General features: G+C 46.6%; 3 protein-coding genes across 7 annotated transcripts; all 3 read right to left on the bottom strand.

Moving 5' to 3' along the window:
- Positions 1 to 64: 64 nt before the first annotated feature.
- otoa (otoancorin) lies at positions 65 to 7,807 on the bottom strand. 3 transcript variants are annotated; one of them, XM_057045717.1, is made up of 29 exons: positions 7,680 to 7,807; positions 6,947 to 7,017; positions 6,786 to 6,856; positions 6,498 to 6,519; positions 6,261 to 6,309; positions 6,044 to 6,167; positions 5,879 to 5,941; positions 5,593 to 5,789; positions 5,366 to 5,496; positions 5,100 to 5,215; positions 4,894 to 5,033; positions 4,709 to 4,817; positions 4,429 to 4,638; positions 4,190 to 4,360; positions 3,936 to 4,076; positions 3,770 to 3,819; positions 3,560 to 3,680; positions 3,373 to 3,491; positions 3,150 to 3,285; positions 2,780 to 2,973; positions 2,613 to 2,703; positions 2,342 to 2,468; positions 2,060 to 2,262; positions 1,635 to 1,784; positions 1,410 to 1,552; positions 1,121 to 1,257; positions 926 to 1,023; positions 689 to 842; positions 65 to 598 (listed from the first exon to the last, which is right to left on the bottom strand). In XM_057045717.1, exons 2-29 carry the CDS (start codon positions 6,996 to 6,998, stop codon positions 516 to 518), a joined length of 3,402 nt encoding a protein of 1,133 aa, XP_056901697.1. In that variant the 5' UTR covers positions 6,999 to 7,017; positions 7,680 to 7,807; the 3' UTR covers positions 65 to 515. The 3 variants fall into 3 exon arrangements, with proteins under 3 accessions (XP_056901697.1, XP_056901699.1, XP_056901698.1); XM_057045719.1 differs by having other exon boundaries at positions 6,044 to 6,164; XM_057045718.1 differs by having other exon boundaries at positions 6,947 to 7,012; positions 7,680 to 7,757.
- A 397-nt stretch (positions 7,808 to 8,204) lies between these two features.
- On the bottom strand, positions 8,205 to 10,327 carry LOC130532850 (RIIa domain-containing protein 1). Its single transcript, XM_057045744.1, has 5 exons — positions 9,986 to 10,327; positions 9,628 to 9,727; positions 9,466 to 9,542; positions 8,870 to 8,916; positions 8,205 to 8,590 (listed from the first exon to the last, which is right to left on the bottom strand). The coding sequence occupies exons 2-5, from the start codon at positions 9,697 to 9,699 to the stop codon at positions 8,520 to 8,522; spliced, it is 267 nt and encodes an 88-aa protein (XP_056901724.1). The 5' UTR covers positions 9,700 to 9,727; positions 9,986 to 10,327; the 3' UTR covers positions 8,205 to 8,519.
- Positions 10,328 to 10,465: 138 nt separating this feature from the next.
- On the bottom strand, positions 10,466 to 15,273 carry il6r (interleukin 6 receptor). Of its 3 annotated transcripts, none has more exons than XM_057045728.1 (10): positions 14,779 to 15,272; positions 13,214 to 13,669; positions 12,762 to 12,885; positions 12,390 to 12,571; positions 11,979 to 12,148; positions 11,733 to 11,877; positions 11,488 to 11,510; positions 11,356 to 11,407; positions 10,996 to 11,113; positions 10,466 to 10,823 (listed from the first exon to the last, which is right to left on the bottom strand). In XM_057045728.1, the coding sequence occupies exons 1-10, from the start codon at positions 14,858 to 14,860 to the stop codon at positions 10,751 to 10,753; spliced, it is 1,425 nt and encodes a 474-aa protein (XP_056901708.1). In that variant the 5' UTR covers positions 14,861 to 15,272; the 3' UTR covers positions 10,466 to 10,750. The 3 variants fall into 3 exon arrangements, with proteins under 3 accessions (XP_056901708.1, XP_056901707.1, XP_056901710.1); XM_057045727.1 differs by having other exon boundaries at positions 10,466 to 10,906; positions 14,779 to 15,271; XM_057045730.1 differs by lacking the exons at positions 10,466 to 10,823; positions 10,996 to 11,113; positions 11,356 to 11,407; positions 11,488 to 11,510 and adding an exon at positions 11,511 to 11,647 and having other exon boundaries at positions 14,779 to 15,273.
- Between the last annotated feature and the right edge of the window lie 66 nt (positions 15,274 to 15,339).

Genomic DNA, 15,339 nt, shown 5'->3' with positions numbered 1-15,339 from the left:
AGGAGACATTTTATTATTTCCACAAATTAATGCGGGAAACCAAAAATCATTTTAATTAACTTAGTTTTGTTGGTGTGGTTGTATGTTCTTTATTGAGCACTTTTTCCACAGAAAAAAATATATAAACATTCAGAGTTTGTAGACTAGTTATCTACATTTATGACTATAAATATATACTCAATAGTAAAGTATGAATGTTTATGCTGGCAGTGATAAATATATAAAGCAGATATTTATGGTCTTGGCTTACAGTGAGCACATTACTATTTACTCAGGATGCCCTTTGTCAGCACTTCAGTCTCATTTGAGCCCTTAATAATTTCAGCAGCTGTGGTTCTGTGGTAGTTTTACAAACTACCACAGAACCCTTAAAGATTCGATAAACAGTCATAAAATTCACCTTTACAGGCAATAAGATTAAGTTGCGTTCATGCAGGCCTCAGAATCTTAGAGATTCATGTAGTCACAAGCTCTATAGGTGCAGCAGGTCACTTCTGCAGGCGGGCGGCGTCTCCTCACAGCAGCAGGAAGCCCATCAGGAGGAACAGGAGAGGCTTCATGAAGGCCAGGAAGCCCTCCATGCTCAGCGATGGAGCTCCTGGGGCCAGAATGAAAAAGACTGAACGTAAACGTATTCTGTCCAGCGAGACCCCTGAGACTGGGCAGCGTTGAACACGCATCCCCTTACCTGAGGTCTCCGTTGGTTGTGGTTGGTTGTAGGAACCAGTCGAGGCCCGCTCAAGAGCAGCCAGTTGCTCTTCTCCCAGAGCCGCTCGCTGCTTGCTGGTGACCAGTTCGGCATTGTCAGGGCCAAACGCCTCCAGCTGAGCAGGAGAGAGTGACTGCAGGGAGAGAATGGATTGAGATACATCATTAGTGTGTGTGTGTGTGTGTGTGTGTGTAGACAGCAAGTTTCTGTACTTACAGCAAAGTTAATTGACGGTATGAGTGGTATGCAGGACTCTCTGATAAGGGAGAAGACTGACGAGTTTAAAGAAGCCAACTCGGCTACATCCAGACCAGCTGAGAGAGACCATGAAGAAACCAAATCAAGATGAAGGTGCTTTGTCAAAGAACAACACCAATATGTTTCTGCGGTAAAACAAAGAGAGGAGCGAACCAATGATGCAGCCCAGGTCAAACACCTGACCCTCGGTCCAGGTGCTGGGATCTTTCAGCACGGACATGGCCAGACTTTTCAGCCTCCGCAGGACCGGACTGGAGCACTGAAGGCCGTCCATCGAATCGACGGCCTCTCTGTGACAAACAGTATTAACCTCAACGCGTCTTCAAAATAACCAATAGCTGATGACAGATTATCCAAAAAGAATCATTATTGATACAACAAACACAACACATGAACCAGAGGGAAAACCACAGCGTTACATTGTAATAAGAGCAACACTAACATGAAGCTGTTGGGCTCCAGCTGTCCGACCTCGCTCGCGTTGAGGCCACAGATGAACCCGTTCAGGGCGACCATCTCCGAAACACCCAGCTGCTGCACCGTCAGGTTGTTATGTTTAGCAACAGCCTTCCAGATCTGTCCCATCTGGTCAGACAGGACATACGGTAACAGGGTGCTTAACAGGTCACGACCACGTGAAGTGAAGAGTAATGTGTTAATTCACCACCTGTGGTTCACTCCAGCCACAGCGGCCGATCCCCTCCAGAGTTTCCAGTAAGAAGGGGAGTGTCTCCAGGTCAGAGTTGGACAGTCCTCTGGTAATGCATCCCATCTGCATCACTACAGTCTCGCTCATATTTGCTGCCGGACCAAAAGACTGCAGAACAAAGAGAACAAAGATCTCTTCTGGCACATCAATAAAGCTGTTTTTTTTAATCACAGGTTAACTAAGATGTTAACCTGTGAGATGGACTGTTTGCATCATAGATATATGTACAGTCTATATGGGAGGCTTTTTTTTTTAGCTAAAATTTATTTGAGTTTTTTTGCAATATTTTGTTGAAGCCCCAAAAATCCTCTTGAACATGAATGAGAACATTAAAAATGTGCAAATCGAGTTTCCCCTTCAGATCTGAAGATACTCAGCTGTACCATGTTTGCTTTTTTCCTGAGCACGTCTAGTTGGGCTTCGCTGAAATCCTGGACGTTCCCAAGGGTTTCCAATGACATGACAAAGGTTTCAGTAGACATAAGATCCAACTGCTCAGCTGTCCAGTAGCTGTTGGCCAGTTCCAGTTCCTCTATTAACTGGACAGTCGGCACTGGTTGGTGGCTGATGTTGCCTTCACTGTCAGCTGAGAGAGACAGGATACGGCAACATCACTGCCGGGTCGTGGCGACTATATTCACAGCATCTCATGGCCTTTTCCTCACCTGCCCTTTTCTTACGCTCTGGATCTCCTGTCACATTAGTAGTGAGGAGAAAGAGTTTCTTTTCCAGAGCTGCGGGTATCTGGCCGTGTTTAGACTTTAGGAAATAGAGAAAATCTTTCACCCAAGGCTGCAAGAGATAGAGGGAGGGAAACAGGTTTTAAAACTATTCCAGGAAACATCCAACACGTCCAGAGCTGACTAAGGGACAGAGAGACAGAAGCTTATTAGCTTCCTATTCAGTGCAGCATTTAAAGACACAGAATTTACCCACTTCATTAGGCAGAGCAGTGATGGTGCTGTCGTTCAACAATAGAAGAGGACCCAGTTCTTCCATAGACTCAGGCGACCAATTCCTTGGATCACTGCGGAAGGAAGGGAGAAAACTCCATCACCGTCTTGGTTTCTGCAGCAGAGAGCGTCCGGGGGAACCTGTCCCACCCAAAGTTTTTCTTGAGGAGTTGAACCAGATCTGCCCTGTGGCTTCGAGGGATGCGCTCGCAGGAGGCCATGGCCATCAGGCTGGAGTTGAGGACGGCGGGGGCCATGAGGCCCAGCTGGGACGGCTGGAGATCACACAAGAGCGGTCCGAGCAAGGACACCTCCTCGGTGGTCAGTGTGGAAATGTTTTTCTTCTGCAAATAAAGAGTAAATAAACACAATTCTGTTAAAGTTACTGCGCCGACAGTCAGGTGAGCAGTGTTTAAGACTTGCTTTGGCACAAGGTTGGGCTCAAGATCAGGGTAGTTTAAATATTTATATAATATAAATGTGAGGGCAGCTCATTTTAGCGGGTGTGAGGGAGACGGACCAGACAGAGCAGCGTTCTGCGGGTGAGTGCCGGGCGAGAGGGAGAGCGAGGAGGCAGCAGGCTGAAGTTGGCTCGCTCTATCACGCGCAGGAAGGCGGGACACGCGGAGTCGGGCAAATCCTTCAGCTTAAAAGGCCTGGAATAAAAGCAGAAAAACAGAGGCTTGCACATGAGAGCGATGGGAAAAAAAGAATTAAAAAGTGGTGCAGAAGCGAGCGCTCACGGCAGGTGAATGAATAAGGTCGCAGGAATGTCTTCCATCTCCTCCTCAGTGATATTTTGGAAATAGTTTGCTCTCTGCTTCTCCAGAGTCTCGAAGAGTTTTCGGGCAACGCAGCTTGTCTGAAAAGATGTTTCTCTCACCCGTCATTACAAATCAAATCTGATTACATGCAGGAGTAAAAACTTACCTGCATTTTGGAAATCCACTGTGGGTTCTTGGTGACGGCCTGCACCATGTCCTGAACGTCACTGTCTGCTGATTGGTGGATCATCTTGCAGGTCAGACCCTGAAGGATTGAATGCAGCCTCCTGTTTGGCCCGAGAGTCGTAAAGTTAGAAAAGTTGTCAGCTTTAGTTATTTCTCTGTAATCTGGTCCTACTTGTCCTATAAATCTCACCTATAATCCAGCTGCTTTAGAGCGCTCAGCCTTCTAGCCAGATAACACGCCTGGAAAGATAAGAGACATGAATCCAACATGTTGTATGTGAAAATAAGCTGGAGAAACTGTGACTGTGACAGATTTTGGGAGAATTGCAAGAATATCGGTAGATGTGGAACGTCACCTGTGACGGACGCCATGTTTTGTTCTCCACCTGCTGTAGAGAAGTGATGTTTGCTCTGGCCAGCATGCTGACAGGAACACTCCGGAGCAAAGTGCCTTCCACCTTCTTCACCAGCTCTGTGGGACCCACATCCTTGCTGAGCTGTAAGGGAACCGCTTATCAAAAATGTGACCCTTTCCAGGTGTTTCAGAAACAAAAAAAATGCGTCGGATTTGAGCGATGTGATGAGATGGTGCTCCTCTACTATGACTGACCCCCTGCAGCAGGGCCTTCAGCTGAGCCTTCCTCATCTGTTTGGAGATGGCCTTCAGAGCCTGGGTGTCGTTCAGGATCTCCTTGGCTTTGATTTGTTTGAGCACACAGGACGGCAAACCTCTGACAATCGACTGGAGCTCCATCAGCTCCTCACGGGAAACGTTCTTACACTGAGAGACGCAACAAGTAGTGAGAGAAAATGGTGGGAGCGGGATGCCAGAAGCGTTTGCACACTTACCTTCATCCGTCCCAGCTTTTTGTTGACCAGGGCGTGCACCTGGCCCTGCGTCCACTGCACAGTGGAATCATTCTGGAGCTCTTTGAAAGTGGCCCAGGGGATCATGGAGACTTGTCTGACAGAGAGCGCGGTCACGCTGCTGCCCAGCCCGCGCAATGGCTGAGTCCCGTTGTAATCTGAAATCATAGACCTGACGATCTTCTTCTTCACCTTGGGTAGAGGAACACTGTGGTTGGAGGACACCTGCGGCGGACTAAATACAGGATTGTACCGGTTGTACCTTTTTGACTGTGGGGTTGTCGCACTGGTCCAGCTGAGACAGGAACACTTGCCTGAGGTCAGGGGGCAAATCTGGAGTGTCAGTGGAGTAACAGGCCAGCACTCCGAGCCTGAGGGGATTCGTAGGTACAACTGTAGTCCAGACAACGGTGTGGCACATCACATTCATTCATTGGGGCTACGCACTTGTCCATGTTCTTGGAGAACTCATTTCCACTGAAGCACTCTTGATATCGCTGAAGGAGCTTCCTCGCCAGGCTGGGCTTCAGCTGGGTGTCCATGCCGAGGGCAGACTTGAACTGACCCGTGCGGAAAAACTGGCAAATCTGGAACAGGATGTGAATGGTTGAGAGATGTTACCATTTATTACCGATGCGTCCCATCGGTCCTACCGTCTCACTGGGGGAGCCAACGACATCATTGGTTGCTACATAGGAGAGGTATGGTCCCATCATGGGCAGCGCCTCGCCAAGCCAGTTTGCTGATGCTCCACAGGCCTGTCCCCTCCCTGTAGGAGGAAAAACCAGGTTTTATCAGGACTGATGTTTGTATTTACAAGCTGCTGCTTATTACATCTTTCATTTGATTTAGATCAAGCATTATCTTCTTCAGATGTACAGTTTTATGCAGGTCTTTGGGAACTTTTCTAGTTTGCTACCTATTGTTGATCCAGATGGTGCCAGCGTACAGTTGAAGGAATTCTGTAAGATCTGCTGTTTCACCCACATGGCCACCTTCTTCCTCTGCTTCTCAGGCCAAATGGCGTACGTGTCCTGCAGCATCCTCATCCTGCAGAGAGCATCTTTGTTTCACGTGGACCACCGTTCCCACAGGGAGGTCCAGGGTCAGAACTATAAAACAACAACCCAATAACAACTCACGCACATCTGTTCCAGTTTTTGCTGAGTGACTGTGTCTGGAAGGTGGATTTCACTGGAGGGGAGGTGCTGCAGCACCGGCGCGGCTGACCAGAGCAGCGCGTCGTAGTCATCCGAGTCTTCCAAGCTATATTTGCTCTCTTTGGTCACAAGTGTCCAGGCGAGCGGTGCTATAAAGGCACGTATGTAACACACGGAGGGCGCCTGAGGGGAAGATATGGGTCAGGAAACAGTGCACAGAAACAGCAGGAAGGAGACGATTGCTGTTCTCGGTGTGTTTGGAGGTTACTGACTGAGGAGTTCCTCATCTGCCTGATCATGGGTAGGAGATGGCTGCTGTTCAACATCATGTCCCTCTAAAGGTAGATCAAGAAAACGGTGACTTAAAAGCAGCCATGGACCCGGACGAGCTGTCACATGATGTGCGAGTGATGGACCGAGCTTTACTGCGTCCACACCGTTTGATCTGCCATCCATTCCTGACTCGGTGAGGCTTTGCCAGAGACTGACTCCAGGCACGCGAGCAGAGCCGACGGGAGGCCGTCGGACTGGCCCGGCTTCCTGTCCCCCACCGGCCAACTGCTGAGACAGCCAGGAACTGTATCACTGCACTATTGCTTTAGAAATACAGATGACTGCGTGTTGGCCTCTATGGTTCTTTGTTTCTTTCTTTACCTCTTACTGAAGAGTGATCTCAGCACGCTCACCTCCGGCACCGCGTATCCTGTAACAGAGCACTCCTCCCTCTTTACTCGGGTTTCACCATCAGTGAACGTCAACACACACTCCCATATCCAGAGATTCAGTCATTCTGCTTATTATTGTCTGTGCATGCAGACAGCTCTCTCTCTCTTTATCTCTCTCTCTCACCCACGCACACACACTTGAACAAGTGCAAGAGATTTTCCTCACCCTCCTCCTGGCACTCTTTCATCTGATGAGAATAAAAATAAAAATTCCAGTGTTACGCCATTAAAACATTTGAGCTTCGAGACAGTTTTTACCACGATGGCGTGAAAATGAAACATTTTGTATTAAACATGGCTGCATAGACAGAAATGAGTGGAAGACAATAAATGCGCAAGGCTATTTTTCCCCCATCTTTATTTAGAGATCCAAGATGATCCCCCCATTGTCCCAAATCTACTCACGATTTAAGACAATGATTAAGTGAACAAGCATCCATCCAAAATAACGTACCAATTTTTTCATCTTGTATTTGACGCTTGTGTCTTTTCCAGGAGTCATCAAAGGGTTCTGGGCTGTGAGAACTAATGACCATAAATGCACATTCATGTCCACATTAATCATTTGTTCATCCATCATGTTTGTAAGGTGATGGGGGGTGTTTTGATGCTTACCTGAGGCCAAGAGAGCCCCAACGAGCAGGATGACCAAGGCTTTTGCAGCCATCGGGCAGCAGCGCGCTAATCTGACAGGAAACACGGGTGGTTACATCACTTCTGCAGGTGGGTTTGTTGCTATGAAGCCTCTCTGCCTGAGTCACCGGCAGGTTTGTGACAGGAGTTCCTCCTTTGAGGATTCCTGATCAGACTTTCTTAGTTACGGCCTCATCCTACGGGAGGTGTGGGGGTACTATAGAGGATAACACGCTGTGAAAAACAGCCTCGGCGTTCTGTACAATTAAAAAAAAGCCTCTTATTGTAAAATACATTGTAGGTCTTTGTGACTCCTCACTCACAATGGGTTCCCTCATATTTCCATGTCGGTGTTTTGCCTTCATTCCATTTGTTTATTTTCCATTAATTTGACTCAACTCATTTAAATATGACTAAAGGTTGAAATAAATGACCTAGAGAAAACATCAGGACATTTTAATTTCTTCCCTCATATAAGATCATTCAGGTTATTTTTACATTTCTAATGTAAAAAAAAAATAAATTAATTTGTTAAAAAAATAAACTTTAAGATCCAAAATGAATTCTTTATATGTTTCAACATTTTTTCATAACTTAAATGCCAGGACACAATGTAATAACTTAAAATAAACAATTTAAAAACCACATCTGAAAGATTGAAAGCCGTTCTTAACAAAACCTTCAACAAAAAGATTCTAATTGAATCATTTCTCACCGTTAAAGACTGTAGATGTGATGCAGGAGACAAAGAACGCCTCAATGATGTGATCTGGATGAACGGGTACCTGTTCTGATCTGCGTCAGAGCAGGTGCAGCGTATTAAGACACCTGTGTGTGTGTGTGTGTGTGTGTGAGAGAGAGAGAGAGAGAGAGAGGGAGAGGGAGAGGGAGAGGGAGAGGCAGGGATGTGCGTGTCATAGACTATTACATTAATCTGCTCGGATACGTAACCCTTAAACTGCTTTTGGTGGGTTTTTAATGTCAAACATTTTCATCCAGAAATCAAATTTAGGAGATTTGAGCAGACAGCATTAGAAAGACCAGTTGTGTTTGGACGAGGAGGTGTCCCATTGTCCCGTTTGGGTTGCGTAAGAGCAAATCCACCCCACAAAGAAATGATAACCACAGAGAGAAACAGACCGACTGTTCAGTCCGCCACTGTTGTTGTGCACCTGCTCTGTTTTTGTCTGTCTTTCTTCTCTGGGGAGGCTCCTGCTGACAATACTAAACACACTGAAAGTTTCTGCACAAAAAAAAATTTTTTATTCATTAGTTGCGCAATCTGTGTAAAAACAATCCCCAAAATGTCACAGTTTGGTGTAATGATGCTCATAAAAGAGGGATAAACATGATTTCTCCAGCGATGAATCCAGGACGTGATGTACTGTGTATGCCCACAAAGGACCACTAGCTCATTATCTTTCAACATTCATTAACCAAGTCCGTCTTTCTTCTCACAACTACCTGACAGTAACATTTCATTTCGGCCTGGGTGGGCTGAAACAAACATCATTAACGCTGTTGTCTTTACTCGTGTACTCTGACAAAAAGCACATCACTTCTCTTCACTGTTGCCATCCAGTTGGGAGTCGGCAACCACACCAGGGATTGTTCTGGCAAAGTGATCTGAAAGGAAAACAAGCCAACAGCACTGTTGTCATATTAGCAACGTTGTAACAATCCCAACACGTCCCCTCATTAGACTTGTAAATGATACATTACACAGTAATGTTACACCTAGGAGCGCCATTCAAAACACGCGTGTGTTGTGTGTGTGCGCGGTGCGTGTGTGTGTGTGTGTGTGTGGGCATGCGTGTGGGCATGCGTGTGCATGCGTGTGTGTGTGTGCGTGCGTGCTGCGTGTGTGTGTGCGCGTGCATGCGTGTGTGTGTGTGTTCAACTCACCTGCAGCAAACTTGCGGATGTCAGTTGGTCTTTTCAGAAATGCATCTCTGTGTGAGAGAAGAGAAACTGTGTAGTGATGCTCATTAATAGGAGATGGATGGATGAGTGGACGGATGGATGGACGGGTGGATGGATGGATGGATGGATGGACGGGTGGATGGATGGATGGATGGATGGATGGGTGGATGGATGGACGGGTGGATGGACAGATGGATGGATGAGTGGATGGATGGATGAGTGGATGGATGGTGGATGGATGGACGGGTGGATGGACAGATGGATGGATGAGTGGATGGATGGATGAGTGGATGGATGGTGGATGGATGGACGGTGGATGGACAGATGGATGGATGAGTGGATGGATGGATGGATGGATGGATGAGTCGATGGATGGATGGATGGATGAGTGGGTGAGTGGATGGATGGATGGATGGACGGATGGATGGATGGATGGATGGTGGATGGATGGATGATATCCCTTTCGACGGGGATGTCAAAAGGGGGGAGACTCCATTCTCGTCGTCATTCTTTTTTCTATATTGACTAAAGTCAACTCTTCCCTTTGCAGCAGCTATAACCAGGATGACGTCACTGACCTCAGAAAGCCGCTTATCATTGTTTCTACTTCTGGGTGCGACCGGAGATACTTCTCGTTGTCGATCCTCGTTTTAATCTGAGAATCAAAATAGATTGATCGTAATTCCATCCCATGAACGAACCCTGCAGCGTGTAGCTTTGATAGCTTTGATGTTAACAACCTTAAACTGTCGCAGCTTGTCTTGTTGCTCCGACGTTAAGGCGCCCGTGTCCACTTTCGGCTTTCCGGTCATTTCAATTTATTTTAAATCGACGCAAGAGCTGACAGGGTAAAAACAGTCAAAAAACCAAACAACGTAAATTTCTTTGTTATGAAATCACCTTTTATTCTGCACCAGTGTTTAAACTTTGTACTCCCAAGACACATTTGAGGCTCACGATAAATAACCCTTCCTTATTGCACAGTGGCAATTGTCCTTCAGTGGAAACATCTGCACGACTTCGCCTTTAGCAGCAGCATTTAGAACCAAATCTTCTAAGCACAACTTAGTTTGCAACAACCACAGTATTGGTACTGACCTTGTGCCTCTCCGGGAAGGCAAAATCTGGTGAGAAACTCGAAATTAACAACAAACATGCGCACAAGCGATCTGTGTGATGGTCGTTCCTGGCTGGTTGAAGCCAATCAATAAATAAAATTGATTATAAAAAATGTAACCAATGAGTATGATGCCTTGAATCAAAGTTGATTTGAGCCTTGATCATTAAAAGATCAAAATGATCCTTGGAGCATTGATCCCGGTCGAACTCGCATGGAACAGAACAGGCGGGCACGCAAACGGTTTACGGAGAGCGTCACCTGTTAAGGACGGTCGCGTAGCAACAAATGCCATAGAAACGGCCTCATGTAGTTAAGAGAGGCGGCCGCCAGATGGCAGCATCGGGTAGAATATCCGACCACTGACTCTGCTCTGACGTAAGTCATCTTGTTACGTCATTCGACAGCGATTAAAATCTGGAAGTTCAAAAGCTGTAGAAGCACAAAACAGCTTTACAAAATAAAAATAAAAATCCTTTATTTTCTTTAAAGCAGCATGAAACAAAAGAAGAAGAACAATATGAAACTCAACAAATCGAGAATAGATTAATGACAGATTTAGGTAGATCTTTACAACAGAGGTCCATTTTCTTTCTTTTGCCTGTCTCCATAGTGAAACAACCTGAAATGTTCCAGACCCAGGCTGGATTTATTCCCTGTCCTCCTGCCGCATCAAGAAATAACTTGTGTTGTTGAAGTTCATGTGCTCTGCCCTCTCATTTTGACACAGTTCTTGAGTTTCGTGTTCATCTTCTGGTCGTTCTCTGTATGATGGAGGAGCAAAGGTGACCAGCGCCTGCCCCTCTGGAGCAGCAGGGACTGAGGGGAGAGGTTGAGACAAGGCACCGCGAGCGGCAACAAAACTCAAACGCTGGACTTTGGACAGAAATCTATTCCTTTGACTGACACCAAAGAAACAAAGAGGAGAACTTGCCTTTATTTTACGACACACAACAGACACGCAAAAACCCCCCGAATGTCTGCACCTCACCTGAATATGTAGACGGCCAAAACGGCCGACAGCAGCAGCACAAAGAAAGCCGAGATCCAGAGAACATGAGTCGACACCTCCAGGAACGTCGTAGGGACCGTTGTAAACGTCGGAGTAACTGCAGTAAAGAAAAAGAAGAGAAGCTCTGACAGTTGGATGCCCCCAGAGCAAGCAGATGTGCGTGTTACAGTGAGGAAGGGGGGGCGGTGGAAACTGTGTTTCTTGTGGTTTGTCGTGCTGTTGATCCTCAGTCATTATGATGACATGGTTTCCTGTGGGGTGGAGGGGGTTTCCGCACACTGAAGGGACGCTCTACTAACTCACCACCCACACACACCCACACACTCTTCATGCTCTCACCATCAACGGTGCTGATGTCGAGCCCAGAACTTTCTATGTCTGCGATGGAAATCTGCGATAAAGAGACAATGGCATGGACTGAAGCACGCTACATCAGTTTGCACGTATCTGATGACATCTTCAGGCTCTCACCGTTGTGGCCGTCCACTTGTCAGCTTTGGAGGACATGTCGAGAAAAGGACAAAGATTTAAAGCCAGGGGAACTCTTCTCCATGTATGTGCCATGTTTTTATCCCCAAATTAAGCTGGTCCCAAGAGGTGGAGCTGTCAGAGTGACTGATGACCCCGAGTTCTTTATCACACAACACATTCCTGAACATGCAGAGCAGAGAAACTCCACTGCAGGAGCAAACCCCAGTAGGAGTGTCTTTGTTCACCTGTCCAGCTGCAGCTACGCACGGCTGAGCTCCAGTCACTCCACAGGCCGTCGTATTCTTCCTTGGTTCTCACTTGGATCAGGTACTCCTCACCGGGAATGGCATCTTTGATGAGGAAGGAGCGCTCCCCGTCGATGTTGTGTATCTGCAGTCACGCACGGTCACGGTGACACACATCACACAGTGATGCCTCTGTTTTTAATCTTCTACCTCTTCATTTTTAAAGGCACGAAAGCTGAAACGCACCTGATCAAAATGGAAGGAGGACACGGCAGGTCTGTATTTGATCTGATAGATCATATCATAAAAATTGTCATGAGACTTCCAGGACGAGGGGAGATTCCAGGTCACCTTCATCCACGTCTCCTCCCCCTCGATCTTCCGGACTGACACGTTTTTTGGCGCGTCAGGTTTTACTGGGGGAACAAGAGGGACCCTCAAAAGTCGGGACTGAATCTGGAAAGTATCTGACATCAAACTCCAAACTTTAGGTAGTCAGTGAACGTCACCTCAGACGTTTATGACCTGGATATGTACGCGTGTCCTGTGCATGTGTGCTGCATGCTTGTGCCGTATATAACGTGTCAAATACAAAAGCACCGAATCGCTTTCATTCTATCGTTCCTGCACTCTGCCGGGACCCTCGCATCAACTCACAAATCCCCATGGGTGTGAAATCCAGCAGGTTGCTGGTGGTGTTTCCCGCGATGCTGGTGACGCACAGGTAAGCAAAGTGAACGGACCTCATCTCGTCCTCGTTGTGGTCCAGGACGCAGAAACAGCGGGAGCTGCGGGAGGAATAGGAGCACTGAAAGCGCAGAAACATCTCGGGGCTGGGGCTGAGAGAAAGAGAAAGAGACGTGATTTTGGAGCAGGATCCTCCAGTTTCAGCCGTAGCTTATTAACCAAACATGAGGAACACGGGCCACAAAGATACATCACTGACGGATCACATTGTTATATGTTGTAAACCAGATGCACTTGTCTGCCCCACGGGTGGAGGGAAGCTCACATCTGTGTGCTTTTTACCTTTTACTGAGCAGGAGGTAACAATGAGGCCTTATGGTGACGTTTCCCTGAGGCTTGGATTCACAGCGAATCTTGCTGCTGGGAGACTTTTTGTAGCAGAAGAGGCTGGGTTTCTCTGGAGGATCTAACAGGAGACATGGAGACATGACACGGTCCTCCAAACTGTCAAAGTTCAAACAAATATCTGATGCACAGAGAGGAGCCAGGACACATGACATGCAGAGGAGGAAGTGGTCTCAGCGTGCTGGAAATAATGATAGTGAACGTTCACATTCTGATGTCTCAGCATGTACTTTTTGCTCTTCCTGTTCTTCTTCGTGTTCAAACTAGGCGTATAATTTTTTTTAAAAAAGAAGATAAATACGAATAATTATTCAAAGCCATCTGTTGGCTTTAGGGGGTGGAGCCTAAGCCACACGCACGCGTGTACGCGCACAGTGTGTGTGACTCACCTGCCACGATGACTTTTAAAGAGAACATCTCCTTGTCTCTGTGATAACAGGTGAACGTTCCCGAGTCGGCCTCCGTCACAGAAGGCAGCGACAGTGTGGCCCCTCTGCTCCATTTAACATCTTGGTCTCTTTTCCGCACCATCCTCCCAGTCCACTTCCACTGCAGACTTGAGTTCTCCCCCCGCCTCCCCCTGCTCCCATCACTCCACTCCTCCTTTTCAGTCTCCTGGTCCGCCGACGGTCTGTGCACGCTGGTCAGCGGGGCCGCGTGCGCGGTGGGAGAGGCTGCGTGCCCAGAACTTCTGTTTTCTGTGTTTCCACCATTCACGTCTGACCCGTCTCTTCCACCGGGCTTTGATCCGTTTCTGACCTTCAGTCCATCGACCGTCACGTGACCCTTGCAGGTCATAATCAGCTCCCGTCCTGGGGTCAGAACCAACACGCCAGGGGAGGGCTCTGCACAGGAAAACAAACAGGTGGAATCATGTATGTGTCTTTTTCCCAGACAAGAATAGAACTTGAAAAATGGAAAAAAAAAAAACACTTCCTGATTTATATTAATAATACTGATGAAATCTCTTTTTTTTTTTCAAATATCCTGTCAAACGTCTGGCAGTATCTGTTACAGACCACTGAAAGCTTTATGGAGATGTAGCGGTTAGGAGATGCAAATTTGAATAAGTCCAGTTGTTCTTGAGATACTAAAAACCATGTTTATTGTGTGTCTGTAAGTGTGTGTGTCTGTAAGTGTGTGTGTGTGTGTGTGATTCCCTCTGTCTTATTTTCGGTACACACAGTGTTCTGTGTGCTTTGTGCTCTGGTTACAGTTGAGCACACACGGGGGGACATCAAGTTGCATAATTACCAACTTTGAACTTCTCCTTTTCGGAGTGTTTATCTGAGCTCTTTCTTTTCTTCCTTCTGCTCTCTCTGTCTCCTCTCGCTCCTTTTGCGACTCGGACATCCCCCGACCATCGATGCAGATGTTCAGATATGAATTGCAGCAGGTGTTTTTCACCACTTTTTCTCACTGCTGCTGAGAACATCCACGTCTTAACGGAGCGTTAAGTGGCATGTTTCCATGGCACCACTAAACCCTCACATATAAGTAAAAACATTGTGAACTGGGTACAAACATGTACCATTCTTTTGTGAGGGAACTGGACTTAGAAACTGTTTAGACACTGACGTGAAAATAGAAGCCACTAGAACACTGAAAATGTATTTCGAGATGTTCTTCATTATCAGTATTTGATTTATTTTCTTTTTTTTCGTTGTGACATTTCATGCATATTTTAAAATCACTTTTAAAGTATCCTCCTAAGGACTGATGTCAAGAGTTTACACACTTTTTCTGGTTTTAATTCATTTGCCAAATAAATATTTTTCATTATAGCGCTCACATAAAAGTAACAATGATAACAAAAAAGACTGCTATAATTAATTCTGAGAGAAAGAATAAACATTATAAATTTAAAAAAAGTAAAAATCTGATGTCAGAATGAAAACCATGAACTTTAAAAACAACGAGTTAAATACATTTACTTAATAACAGAGATTTCTACCTTTTCTGAGGCAGGTCCCTTCAAAAAAGCCAAGAGTTGGTGTGACAAACAGGAGACACGTCAGAGGGAGAAAAATCCACATTTTGGCCCCATAAATCACCCGTTCACAGCATCTTCGCCCCGGCTCGGGTCGACCTGAGCGTCGGCTGCGGGCTCTCGTGTTACCAGGTCCGCCAAACTTTCCACATGAACAGCTCGTCGTCAGGCAGAGGCTGCTAACGTGGACTTACCGGCTTCCTCTGGCTGCAACAGCCTGCTGCCTGTGAGACCCGTTATTGTGAAATCCCACCTCTTCTTCCCCTTGTTTAGCACATTAAGCGGAGGAAATCCTCATGAGTGACAAAATAAAGGCTGAATATAGAAACGCTAAGGGAGGTTTTAGTTTCATTAGGCTGAATTTCATCCATGGGAGGCTCGTGGCTCAGAGGAAAGGATCTGGTCTTGTAGTCCAGGTCATGGGCTGGTCTGCCCCTGAGCAAGGCAGCGTCTGGCTTGTGTGTGTTCACTACTGGTGAGTAAAGGACGGCTGTAAATGCAGAGGTCATATTCACTATGACTAAT

The sequence above is a fragment of the Takifugu flavidus genome, chromosome 10 (assembly GCF_003711565.1).
Source record: "Takifugu flavidus isolate HTHZ2018 chromosome 10, ASM371156v2, whole genome shotgun sequence".
NCBI lineage: Eukaryota > Metazoa > Chordata > Actinopteri > Tetraodontiformes > Tetraodontidae > Takifugu > Takifugu flavidus.
This window is presented reverse-complemented; position numbering and strand designations above follow the sequence as displayed.